Source organism: Barbus barbus, assembly GCF_936440315.1.
Source record: "Barbus barbus genome assembly, chromosome: 37".
NCBI classification, from domain to species: Eukaryota; Metazoa; Chordata; class Actinopteri; order Cypriniformes; family Cyprinidae; genus Barbus; species Barbus barbus.
The window spans coordinates 26,650,060-26,664,113 of NC_136715.1; the positions used below are offsets into that span (position 1 = coordinate 26,650,060).

General features: G+C 39.6%; 1 protein-coding gene across 4 annotated transcripts in view; it reads right to left on the bottom strand.

Annotated features, from left to right (window-relative positions):
- Positions 1–14,054, bottom strand: part of atg7 (ATG7 autophagy related 7 homolog) — a 160,645-nt gene that overhangs the window by 53,071 nt on the left and 93,520 nt on the right. For all 4 annotated transcript variants that reach the window (XM_079396589.1, XM_079396591.1, XM_079396590.1 and 1 more), the window contains 4 exons: positions 11,257–11,451; positions 6,751–6,904; positions 3,243–3,319; positions 2,845–2,960 (listed from right to left, as the gene is read on the bottom strand). In XM_079396589.1, the coding sequence (XP_079252715.1) occupies positions 2,845–2,960; positions 3,243–3,319; positions 6,751–6,904; positions 11,257–11,451 (542 nt within the window). The remainder of the gene's footprint in view (positions 1–2,844; positions 2,961–3,242; positions 3,320–6,750; positions 6,905–11,256; positions 11,452–14,054) is intronic.

Genomic DNA, 14,054 nt, shown 5'->3' on the forward strand with positions numbered 1-14,054 from the left:
GGTCCGGAAACCAAACTTGGGATGACTAACGAACTCACCTCTCTCTAAACTAAGATGGGGGGAAATATTTCAACATCCCAAAAATGATTTTACGTGTTAACGTGTTTTCTAAATTCAAAGCGTCCTCGGGTAACAGTTGGACAGCTGAAAACCCCCTGCGGTTGAGGAGCTCTTATCATACGAGTGTGCAGCATATTTGAAGGCTTTTATCCAGATCCAGCAGAGGCTCTGTAACAGCTTAATGCATCTGAAGAGAGACCATCAGGAGGATGCCAGCACTATCTAGGGCACTGAGTGCCTGCTTTCTAAAGTCTTCTTTCAATGGTACACATGGATGAAAGCTTTCTCATCTGACTGGAAATACATAAAAAGCAACATACAGACTTTTTGCACTCCAGATATGACATTACAGCGCAATTGCTGTTTTGCTTCAGAGTGACTTAAACATAGGGCTGGAAATGAAGCTAAGATGGCATGAGTCCATTAAAAGGGCAAAGTGTGACATTTCTGCTTCAGCAGTGTGACCAAAATGAAACCGTTTTGAACAGTTGCCACATATGCTATTGGCCAGCCCTGCTCCACACCCACGCTGTGTGCTGATCTTTAAAGCAGATCAATGTTATGACTCACAGTCTTACACTTTTCAAAGGAATCAACACACAAATGTTTTATTTCCACTTATTTGGCATATTAAATTGGCAAAGTTAAAAAATCAACATTTCAGCTTTACAGAAGCTACATAGATGAAGGACCCAAATTTGCAAACTAGCTGTACACACGACAAGTACTGCTTTTCTACTACTGTGATTTCATACATTTTCAGCTTCATACCACAGACGATGGGCTCGGTGCACAAGATGGCACCGCTGAGGGTGGGCATAGGTCTTGCAACGTTTGCATTTACCGTAAGGGGAAACTTCATACGAAACTTGGCTAGATAGAAATAATTCATGTTTTTCAGATTAAAAAGCAGATATATCAAAGACAATAGGCAACATCCGCGCTACATTATTGCATGCTATTATTTTCTTCTGTTGATGAGTCTCAACATCAGCGCTTATCAGTCCACAGGGATCTCTTCATTTAAACACAAATCATTCAAACATGCAATACTGTACATTTTCAGAGTTGATTTTGTTCTGTCTGCTAATTATAAGATCACAAGGTTTGCGTCTGCTCAGAGATATCTGCATGTATTTATATTAACTATTGGATAACAATGTATAACTGTGACTGTACAATTTAACATAATATGGTTGGCTGGCATTTATTTAAAAGATCGGTGTTTTATTAATATTTATCTGTTTTGTGAAAGATCTGTTGCATAAATAATTATAAGCAGCACATGTATTTGTACGATATCAGATAAAACAAATCTTTAAATTAGTCATGTATTAGTTTTTGTACAGCCCTTTTTTCATTTAAAAAAGATGTTTGATGCAAAGTTAACTGTAAAATATTGAAATATGTTGTGAAAAAGATGATGGAACAAACTTTATGAAGATAAATCGTCTTACAAGGTAAACATTGCATTAAAAATAAATAAATGTAATACAAACATTTGAGAAATAAGTAATTTGTACATAATTGGTGAGGGAAAACTGTGTAGCTGTGTACACACCGTGAGTTCAGCTTTAGTTTCGTGAGCAGTAGGGTTTAACGTTAGTGTGTTTCATTCATTCACCAAGCTTCAAATGCACTGGCGCAGTTAACATTTATAGTGTAGTGATGATAGCAGTGTAGGTCTTATTTGCATTTCAAGTGATATTATAAATCCTGTAAACATATAGATGCTGCATCTGCTTTAGTTGTGTTTTGCCATGTCTTCCGTTGACCTAGTTTTCCTTAGTTGCCCTGATTAGTTAATTAGCTCCTCACCTGTTTCTGGTCCCTCATTATTACGTTCAGTACTTCAGTGTTCTCACCAAGTCTTTTGTCTGCTATTAGTTTGATTCATGTGTTTGCTATCCCTTGCTCCTGGACTTTCTCTGTTTTGACTGCTCATTAAAAGACTTTATTTTGATTATCTTTCGTCATGCGCTTCATTAGCAAGCACCAACGTAACAATAGAAGGCGATATTTGTATTTCTCTGGTTCCCTGCACTGGCGTTTAGCACAACCGGAAGCATCTATGCACACACTCACAGGAAATATCTAAGTGCATTTATTATTATTGTTATCATTGCAATTATTATTATTATTATTATTATTATTATTAAGTAAATCATTTAAAAATGAATACTACTAGACTGTATGATAATAGTAATAACACTGCATTTAAAATACCAATATTATGGTTGTTTTCTTAGCTTTCAAACATCAAACCATAGAGCTTTTATTTTGGTGGAAGCTTCTCTTTTCAAAATGCTTACAGATTCATAAACCAACTTCTCAAACCAGGGAAAGTCTTTGGTGCATGTTGCATTTCCATCAAATGCATGATATAAGCAGCTAGGATTAGGATTAGTATAGGCAGTCATTGATAGAATTCATATAAAAGATACCGGCCAACTAAGTAACAGCTAAGTAATCAAACTCGCACTGGATGAGTGTTCATTTTAGACCCTGGGCTCTGTCCTTCTGCTTCATAAAGAGTGCGTGCATGAAGTGTCCAGCAGTGCACTGTGGGGGTTTCAGTTATTTAAGTGCACCACCTGAATATTTGGAGTGCACTTCTTCTTGTGGAAATTCCATGTGAATAAAGTATTTATACTACAGCATGGCCCAGGAAAGTGTCCAGCTGTTAAGTTCCTACAGCGGCAGGGAATCCTGCTCTAGCACAAGCACTATGGATGGAGGCACACAGGGTTCACAGCAGCAGATGTGTGAAGCTGAGGCACTCACCCCTCTGGGTGCTGGAGTATAGAGACCATCAGCTCCACGGCCAGGGCTCCGGCGATCATGGCCAGCCCGGGACGGCTCACCGTGCACTGCTGGTCCAGAGTCCTGTCTCGGGTGGACTACACACAAGACAAGACAAGTAATGACAAATCATGGAAAGCATATTCATTTCTCAGTCTGTAAAAATGTTTCATTTCATTTCGATGATGGATCAACTCAGTAGGAGACTGTGCTCAATCATATGTTGCTGTAGGATATGATTTCCAGCACAAAGCATCCATTGAGTTGAGTCACTTTAGCATATGACTGATTGGTTTCTGCTACACATTTGATTTTCTAATATAATACATGCCTTGAGGAAAACCTAATTTCAGCAATGAAAGTACTTGATTAAAACTCACGTCTCCAGGGGCGACCACATCGTTACAGAAGTAGCAGCCGAGACGATGTCCGGGGATGTTGGAGAACAGAGACGCTCCTGAGAATGAACCGAAGTCATGCTTATAACAGAGTAACAACAAGAAAACATCGCAATACAGCATCTGCAGGCTCACTATCAGAGCTTCCACGCATTTTGACCAGTGAATGAACCTGATAAATCCTGTGAAACCTTTGATTAAAACAGTTGGATGTATTTAAGTTGATCGTATGTATTCTTTACTAGTGTACAAGAGCTAAATAAATGTTTGCAACTTTTGGAAGCTGGCCGATATATTTACAGATATATTCAGAAAATGTATGTCATCACATCACAGTTTTGCAGATCAGATAATTACGCGGAAGAACTTAATTCAGTTACACCCAATGAAGCGGTAAACTCTTTCCTGAGGTCATTTCCACATTACTGGACTGGATTCATTACATGCCTGCATTACAAGACACAATGAAAGAAAAGTCACTCATCATAGAGATGGTTATATTTGCACGAATGGAATAAGAAATAAAACACTTTTTACCAATTGTGACTGAACATTATCACTTAAAAGTTCAGATGCCGTTTTTCTTTTTCTTTTACACAGATCAGTATATTTGATTTACTTCTACAAAATGATTTAGAAAAACAGATACAATTCTTGCTATCAAACAAGACGCTACAGTCCTCGACATCTAACAGATAAGAAGCATCCAACACTCAACATTTGACAGATTTTCATTAGGTATTACATGCATTTAAAAAAAAGCTGATTGTACACTCTATCCTTATTATTTTGCAATAAATTTTAATTTATTCAGAAAAAAAAACAAGTCAAATCCAAGTGAGTTTTTGCTTAGAACAAGCAAAATAATCTTATTTCAAACAGAAAACACAATTATTTAGCTTACCCCATTGGCAGATTATTGTGCTTGTTTCAAGCAAAAACTCACAGAATTTTGACTTGTTTTTTCTGAAAACAAGACAATAATTTTCACTTCTAGAAAATCCTTCTTGATTTAAGAATTTTGGCTGTAAACAAGACAAAAAAATCTAAGTAACAAAAGCATTTTTTGCAGTGTACAAATGGCTGTGTTGTTAAAAATAAAGTGGATATAATGCAGTAAATGCATCTCATTTATTATTATTTGTAAAACTGGCTGTAAAAATGAATATGTAAATATTCACTCTATAAAAGCATGAAAAAAGAGCAAGTAATCATGACCCACAAGTAATTAGGAATTTTCCATCAGAAGCATAGATATGCTCAGACCAATTCAAGCTTGACGTAGCAGCTTCATGATTTCTCATGAGTCACACCTGCTCCAGCAGGCACTGCAGACAGCAGCAGAATGCAATGCTCTTGCATTCACAGCTCAACGGAGGGAAAACAATAGAACAGAAAGCAGGGGTCTTGACTTTTAAAAATGTAACTGAACACAGTCTTAAGAACACTGCGCTCACGGTGCGAGACGCTGAAAGCATAAGATGGAATGTAGTGGCCATATATCTCCAAAATGTTCAAAATATGGCAGGTGGAATACAAGAGCCTGCTTTGTGTGAATGTCCCCTAATCCGCTATTGTACCTCAGACAGAATGACTGAGACCTCAATGCAGCAAGAAGTGGAAGTACAACTTTGTGTCCTGCAGTAAAAGGCCATTAGCTATAGCCTTCACACTCAGGGAGTCAGGTGGACAGTCTTAAACACTTTTCTACTTCAGAGCAGGGCTCTAAAGATTGGAGAACTAGAAATAATAATAATAACAAAAAAGAACACTTATATTCACCATAGATAATTCAGTAATAAATGTTAGATATGACATTTTTAATCACGGTGATCCTAATTTTGCAATTGAAACAAAACAGCTAAAAAAAAAACATCTACACAATTCTATTCCATCAATTACCATCTTGTGAAGCCAAAAGCTGTGTTTTGTAAGAAACGAATCAGTCATTAAGACGTTTTAGTCCGTAATCCATAATAAAGCTTCCTCCAGTGAGAAAGTGTTCTGGTCTGAATCAGGAGAGAAATCTGCACAGATCAAGCAGCGTTTACTGGTTATTAGTGTTATTAGAAGCAACGGTTTGAAGTTAAAAACGTCTTAATGCTGGATTTGTTTAATCTTTTGTCTTCTCCAGATGTTAACTGATGGACTGGAGTGGTGTGGATTATTGTGATGTTTTTATCAGCTGTTTGGACTCTCATTCTGACGGCACCCATTCACTGCAGAGCATCCATTGCTGAGACACTGATGCAGAGACACATTTATACAAACCTGATGAAGAAAAACTCATCTACAGTTTGGATGGCCTGAGGGTGAGCACATTTACAGCTAATACTCATTTTTGGGTGAAGTTAGTGCTGAACGATATTGGAAAAAAAGTCACATTGTGATATTTTGTTTTTCTGTGGCTGATGACGTCATCGTTTCAGAAAATATACGGATTCGCCGTCCACACGAAAACATGAAACCGGCGCTTTCAAATTTATCCACCCTGGGACCCGGTTTCAAAAGTGATCGGTTTCACTCTTCGAAAACGCCGGTTTCGTGTGGACGAAACGCCTATACGGTAAAAAATGTATGCGTATACAGAGAAACCCGTCTTCGTGTGGACGGGGCCCAAATCTAATAAATTTGTGTTAAAGCTACAAAAGTGATTTTTTTCTCTAAGTGTTTTGTTGTTTGATTAACATTCATGACACAGAAAGCAGGAACGGGAACATTAAACTGCTGTGTATATACCTACTGTTACACATCAATTTTCATTCTTCACCTAAGCCATAAGCAAGTGTGTTTACAAGGATACTTGCAGAGACATGCATTTTTACATAATTTTGCGCGTATGTGTCATTTCAGGCACAATTAGATGCGGAAGTGACCGGAATCTGTCTACACTGGATGCGATTCGCGGCGCGACAAATTCCCGCTCTAATCCTGGTCTAAATCCCCGCTCTAACTGATGCCTCGCTCTATTTATGACGTACTGACACAACGTTCAAATGATTTGTAACAGTCGCCAGCCGCGCTGCTTTCTCCTTCTTTCCAAAGCGCTCGGAAGCTTGCGCTTTTGTGGCACCTGCCGTTGTTAAGCAACCGTGATCAGCGCTCTCCAAATTTTGGCAAAGGATAAATGTATTTCCAGCACTGAAAATCGCTTGCAGTAGCTCTGCTACTAAATTTATTTTAAAATGGATATCTCTGTACAGCTGTCGCGTCTGGTGTAGATGCAGTGTCAAAACAATCAGTATACATATAACGATCAGTATAGGCCTACTAAACATTGCACATCCTGCTGTGTGACTATAGCGGATGCACACATCACGATATCGATGCTGAAACGATATATTGTGCAGCGCTAGAGTGAACTATTGCTTTAACTGTGATGACTTGACATTTTGCATTTGAGGTTTACTGTAGACCTCTGTTCTGTGTTTACAACACACTTTATCTAAACAACAACACAAGCTGTGGAAAACACATGTTTCAGCTGTACCTGGTGTGATGGTGGCTGCTGGTGTGGAGGAAGACGAGGAGTTGGAGGAAGCAGACATGGGGCTGGACTCTTCAGACTGTGACTCTTTGGGTTTCTTAAGGCCGTGTCTCATTACCACAAATGTGTCAAATCCCAGAGCAGCATTAACTATCAACTGTAGAGAGACAGACATATTTAACTGTCTAAAAAGGTTGACAGTCTTGATATTACTGAATTAAACCTTTTACGCAAAACAATTCCAAAACTTAGTTTATTTCCAAGTTTAAACTGGATTGTAGTTTAAATTTGTTGCAAGTTATCACAAACGCTTGATTGCAGGGTGGCCCAACCAGTTATTAGGTTTAGGGGGCAAGCACTTTTTCACACAGGGCCATGTGGGTTTGGATTTCCCTTCATAATAAACACTTTAATTCAAAAACTGCATGTTGTGTTTACTTGTGTTATCTTTGATTTAATATTTAAATTTGTTTGATGATTTGAAACATTAAAGTGACAAACATGCGAAAAAATTTAAAATCAGGAAGGGGGCCAACACTTTTTCACACCACTGTATATACATATGTTTTTATATTATACTATTTCTTATTTTAAAATGTATTTATTAATTTTTCATATTTGTATATTATTGTTTTAATGAACAATTAAATTAATTAACAGTAAATTTAAATGTATAAATGTATCATATTTTTATATTGTTGCAATTTCTAACAATAATAGTATTATGTAGTTAGGTATTTTATTATATTTTTGAATCAAGTGAAATCTCTACCTCATGACAGGTTTTATTTTTTTATTAAAGAAAATAAAAAGTTTTTTTCAAGATGGCGCCGCTTTGTTCGGACGCCGTCCAGGTCGCTCCGCTAAGATTGTGTTTTTATTTACTTTTTTACTTAGTTTTACTTTCTCTTTTTACACAGGACACTTTATCCAGGAATCCAGCATGGCCTCTGGAGATTCTTCGGAACGCAGAGATGAACAATAACCCCCCGAGGCGAAGGATCAAGAAACACCGCGGGAAACGCGCTGGGATTCGAGATAGACTCAGGAAAAGGGCTCACTGTCCTCCTCTTCCGAGCACTCTGCTCGCAAATGTCCAATCCTTGGAGAATAAGATGGACGATCTTAGAGCCAGGATTAGGTTCCAACGGGACATAAGGGACTGTAACATCCTTTGTTTGTCCGAAACGTGGCTTTCGTCCTTGGTCCCGGACACTGCTGTAATGCCAAGTGATAACTTCTCTGTTTTTCGGACGGACAGAACAGCAGAGGCCGGTAAATCCAGGGGTGGAGGTGTGCGTTTCATGATTAACAAGAAATGGTGTGATCCCAGGAATATCTCCATTCTGTCGCGTTCCTGCTCGCCTCATCTGGAACATCTTTCCATTATTTGCCGCCCATTTTATCTGCCCCGGGAGTTTTCATCGATCATAGTTCCTGCTGTGTACAGTCCACCACAGGCAGACACCGGCTTGGCTTTGTCTAAGCTTCACGATGTGCTCAGCAGCTACATTAACAAACATCCTGACGCTGCCTTTATCATCGCGGGAGACTTTAACAAAGCCAACCTCAGGCAGGTCATGCCGAACTTTTATCAACATGTATCCTGTCCAACTAGAGGACCAAACACACTGGATCATTGCTACACTCAGTTCAAGAATGCCTACAAAGCCCGCTCACTACCGGCTTTTGGCAAATCGGACCATGCCGCCATTTTCCTCACACCAGAATACAAACAAAGGCTCGTTCAGGATCCTCCGGTGCAGAGAGTAGTGACGCGCTGGTCCTCCCACTCAGAGGCTATGCTGCAGGCGGCTCTTGATGACATCGACTGGGACATGTTCCGGGCGAGTTCTTCTGACATCAGCGAGTTCACGGATGTAGCATTAAGCTTTGTAAACACACTAACCGAGCAAGCTACAGAAACAATAACGATAAGGACATTCTCCAATCAGAAACCGTGGGTGGACAGAACAATCCGTGCTGAGGTTAACACACGCACTGCCGCTTACAATGAGGCTCTTCTGACCGGGAATATGAGCGAGTACAAAGCATCGTGCTATGCTCTCCGATGCGCAGTAAGCCGCTAAACACAGATACAGAGAGAGAATTGAGTCTCATTTCCAGCTCAATGACTCTCGACGGATGTGGCAGAGACTGAGGACCATCTGTGCCTTCGGAAACATGGCCGATGAGTTTAACATCTTCTACGGCCGCTTCGATTGCAACGGCGACAGCGCGTCTCTGCCGTCCAGCGTGTCAGGAAGCAGCAGGCAGAGCAGTGATGATCTTGTAATCACCGTGTCAGAGGATGAGGTTCGGAGGGCGCTAAAAAAAGTGAACGTCAGGAAAGCAGCCGGACCTGATGGGATAACCGGCCGTGTTCTGAGGTCCTGTGCTGATCGGCTCGCTGGTTTGTTCACTTCTATCTTTAATGAGTCCCTTGCTACCTCCGTGGTTCCCACCTCATTTAAAAAATCTGTCATAATCCCTGTGCCAAAGAACAATAAACCCTCTTGCCTGAATGACTATCGCCCAGTTGCCCTCACATCTATAGTCATGAAGGTTTTTGAGAGACTTGTAAAGAGCCACATTTGCTCCTCCATACGTGATACTTTGGACCCTCTTCAGTTTGCCTATCGCCCAAACAGATCTACGGACGATGCCATCTCTCACGTCCTCCACTCTTCCCTCACACACATGGACAGCAACAATGGGAATTATGCAAGGCTGCTATTCATTGACTATAGCTCAGCTTTCAACACTATAGTCCCCATCAAGCTGGCATCTAAACTCACAGACCTCGGCCTAAACTCCTCGCTCTGTGACTGGACTCAAGACTTCCTCACCAGCAGACCTCAAGTAGTGAAAGTTGGCCAGTTCACCTCAAACTCCATCACTCTGAACATAGGAGCCCCACAGGGCTGTGTCCTGAGTCCCCTGCTCTACTCTCTCTACACGCATGACTGCGTGTCCTCTCACAACTCCACATCTATTATCAAATTTGCTGATGATACTGTGGTTCTGGGCCTTATCTCCAACAATGATGAGACTGCATACTTGGATGAGGTAGAGAGACTCACATCATGGTGCCAGGACAACTGTCTCTCTCTGAACGTGAGCAAAACTAAAGAGCTGATCATGGACTTTAGGAAGAGACAGCAGCGGCCCTACACTCCTCTTATGATCAGTGGGACCCCTGTGGAGAGGGTGAGTAGCTTCAAGTACCTCGGTGTAAACATCTCCGAGAACCTGACTTGGACTACACACATCCAAACACAGGTTAAGAAAGCCAGGCAAAGACTGTACCATCTGCGACAGCTGAGGAAATTCAGGGTCTCACCAGCAATCCTGAAAACTTTCTATTCAGGGACCATAGAAAGTGTATTGACTCAGTGCATCTCAGTGTGGTATGGAAACAGCTCCAATCAGGACTGCAAAGCACTACAGAGAGTTGTGCGCTTAGCTGAGCGCATCTCAGGGTCTGCTCTCCCCTCTCTGCAGGACATCTACCTCAAACGCTGCAAAAATAGAGCTGTCAAAATCATCAAGGACTCAAATCACCCTGGTAACCGTCTATTCACTTTGCTTCCATCTGGTAAGCGCTTCCGTAGCCTGATGGCAAAAACTGAGAGACTTAGGAGGAGCTTCTTCCCCCAGGCCATCAGGCTCCTAAACTCTAACTCTGTGTCATAACATCACTTGGCTCCATGTTAATATCAATATATCAATAAGCTATTCATAATTTTTTCTACCTCATATTGCTGCCATTTAAATACCCTGTACAACTTTTTTGCACATTCCTGTTATAGTACTATTTATGTCAACCACATACTGACCTGCACATTTATATTTATATTTTTTTAATCTTTTATTTTATTCTTTTATTTTTTCTACTTTTCTTTTTCTTAATATTTGTATTCTATACAATTGCACTGTCCTTGGAGCGGACCTGACTTGCATTTCACTGCTGGTTATACTCTGTATAATTGTGTATGTGACGAATAAAAATTTTGAATCTTGAATCTTGAAAATCTGTCAGAATGGTTATATTTTCCATTGAAGCATATGCATTTAAGCCTCAAGTACGCAAAGCAAAAGACAAAGTCCTTTGCAATTTTTGTCCGCAACTGGTAGTTTTGTTGGACTGCATTTTGTGCACATAGGTATTTACTATGCAATTACATACAGACTAAGGTATATCAATATGATCAAAACATTTTAAATATGTATTTATCTATAAATAATAAACTGCTAATGTAATAAATTATAATAAACATACATATGTGCAGTATGCCTATTTTAGAATAAACTGCTGAAAATACACAAACATCCTATTATGTCAGGCAGGGGTTATTTGTAGTTAAAGGTTAAAAAAATATATATACAGGACAAATTCTGTGTAGCATTTACCAACAACTGTGACAATAGCCTACAATAAAAAGGCAGACAGCCATGTGAGCAGAAATTAAATAAATACAGGATGAAAGACTGGAGGTAGGAAGCTACCTTTCTTTGGCTAGCAGCGATTACTGTCGGAAGCCAGCGGCTCTCACGAGTGTCCATCAACAGGAAGACCACATCGTGTTCAGCGATAAGCTTCTCCAGCTGTTCCACATCCTGCCGAGCTTGAGCCATTGTCAGCTCAGAAAAGTTCACTGGGTGGCCTGGCATTGGGATGCTCATGTTGTTGCCCTCTGCAATCTGGAAGGAACAAATAATATATTCACAACAGATGACATGATAAAACATTATGTTTAAAGTAAAAATGATTTTGAACACTTATTCCTGCACAAATTCCTCTCAATGTCTGCACTCACAATCGATAAAATTGGAATTTGGTACATCCATTCTGATGTATCTAACAAGTAACATGTCAGGCCGTTTACAGATTTCTGCATTTCAGAAGGTTTGAAAATAAGCAATTGTGTATCACCTGCATAGCTCTAAAAGTTTATCCCATGCTTCCTGATTACATTACCTAAAGGTCACATACTGTATACAATATAAACAACTGAGGTCCTAAAACGGAGCCCTGTGGGACTCCACAAAAATGTAAATTTTCTGTGGGGGGAAAACCCTATAAACAGTCTCACCAGCTTTGATTGTTCAAGTCAATGCATGAGAATCATGTTATGCATGGTATCAAAGGCTGCACGCATATCAAGCAAGACAAATTAAGTATTGTGTTTCTTGCTCACATCACATGTTTTTGTACCATAAATCAGAATGAAAAAGTAAGTTTCTTAAGTAGATTATTATCAACCAGATATTCATTTAACCAAGCAAAGACAGCCCAAAGTTACTAGCAACCTATTTAAGTCAGTCAAATATATGACTGAGATGAAAAGGATAAACCTCATTTGAAATGCATGTGCCCAAGTGACCGTCTAAACTCAGTGACAGTCTGGATGGCCTTTCAGTCTTCAAACTGCTGCCACTCCCAGACTGTTGATAAACCAATGTCTGTCTTATCTGTAAGCCCTGGACGAGCTCAAAAACACCTAATTCTCACAGTTCCAACAATATACTGTAGCAACATAGACAGCTAATGCTGACATTATGTTTTGTCTGTATAGCCAGAGGAGAACTGCCAACAGCCAAGTTTCTCTCAAGACTTTTTTCTCCTGTATTAAAATATAATTTTGTTCTTTGTCTGCAAACCAGAGGTGACTATGGCAAAGAACAAAATAATATTTTGATACTATTACTGATGGACTAAAAGACTAATAAGCTACAGTATATAATAACTTTCCTGCAAATTCCAAATGTTTGAAAGTGGGTAATATGACTAAAATCGTACACCATGTAATGAGTTACTTTCTTGTAATTCAAGTAAAGCGGTTTTAAACTATGTGTATGTAAAGAGTGCTATGCAAATAAACCTGACTTTTGTATTTACACGTTTCAGAAAAGCTTTTATATCCCTTTTCAACATTTTTTAATGACTTTAAAATATGAAGTGGTGTAACCATCAAGTAAAAAGTAATACTATATTTTCTTTAGAACTTTTTTAGAGCTCTCAGATGAGCATCAAAGCTAAGAAAGTAGCCCTGGCAACTTGACCACATCTATTGATCCAGCATCTATTCAGCATGTGTGTGTCAACATTTGTTGCAATGGAAGCCATGATTTCAGTTCTGCGAGGTGAGCAGTGAATCAGACATCATCTCATCCCACGAGAGAGAGAGAGTCGTAATTACTGCGTGGATATCCGGCCTGTCTAATTGGCCCGACACACGCAGGGGTTCTGTGAAGGTAAAACGTGTGGCGTCATTAGCTGAACGGGGGAGCAGATCGATACAGGATGAGCAGATGAATTAATGATGACCACAGAGTAAACACAGAAGACAGCTAATTTCATCACGGAGGACAGATGGGCAGCTGTCAACACAGACATGATAGAAAAGCAAAGATTATTTAGCCAGGTGCACTGAAACATCCCTTAATAAGACCCATCCGTTCACACACACACACACACACACACACACACACCACACAAGTGTCCAGAGCTCAGCTGATCAGATGGTGCGTGTCTTACATAACGATATCACTCTCGCTCTTGTTTTAGCACCTCCGTTCTTTGCACTCGGAAAAATAACATTTGGAGCAAATGAAGAAATTGGCAAGAAAGAGACTTTTATAATGAGGCCCTTCTGAGGTGTGATCGGATAATAACTTGACCAACAAGAGTGTAATGTGACGATTTCTGCATTAATTTCAGCGTTTAGACAGAAACTAAAGCTACAGTGACAAACACTGACCCACCAACCTGCCTTAGAAATAAGAGCAAAGACATGGTTGTTTGCGAAACTAGGATACAATGAATGAACCCAAACTATGAATTCGGCTATTTTGCACAAAAATCCATCTGTAGTGGCACTTTCAATTCATGAAACACACACACACACACACATATTTGCCTTCTGCTCTAACACTGCACTCCTCTGATAATACTGGAAATTTGGTGTGGAAATGCTACTGGGATTAATTGTTAAAAATGAACAGTAAGATTTGACCTATTTCTATTTTTCTAGTTGTTGGAAATACTGGTTATCCTATGATGTTCTGCCTGAAATTGTGCTGTTTTGACACTCTGATGTGTTGTGGATCATGTGTATATAAAATTTATTTTACGATTATGACATTGGCGGGTCAGTTTTTCATCATTAAAGGCAGCTGTACAGATTTAAAATAAAAACTTTATTGTAAATTTTATCTTGCTATGTTAGTTTCTCAACTACCCTCTGAGGGTATTTACATTTATGCATGTGGAAGCCACTTTTATCCAATAATTAAATAAATAC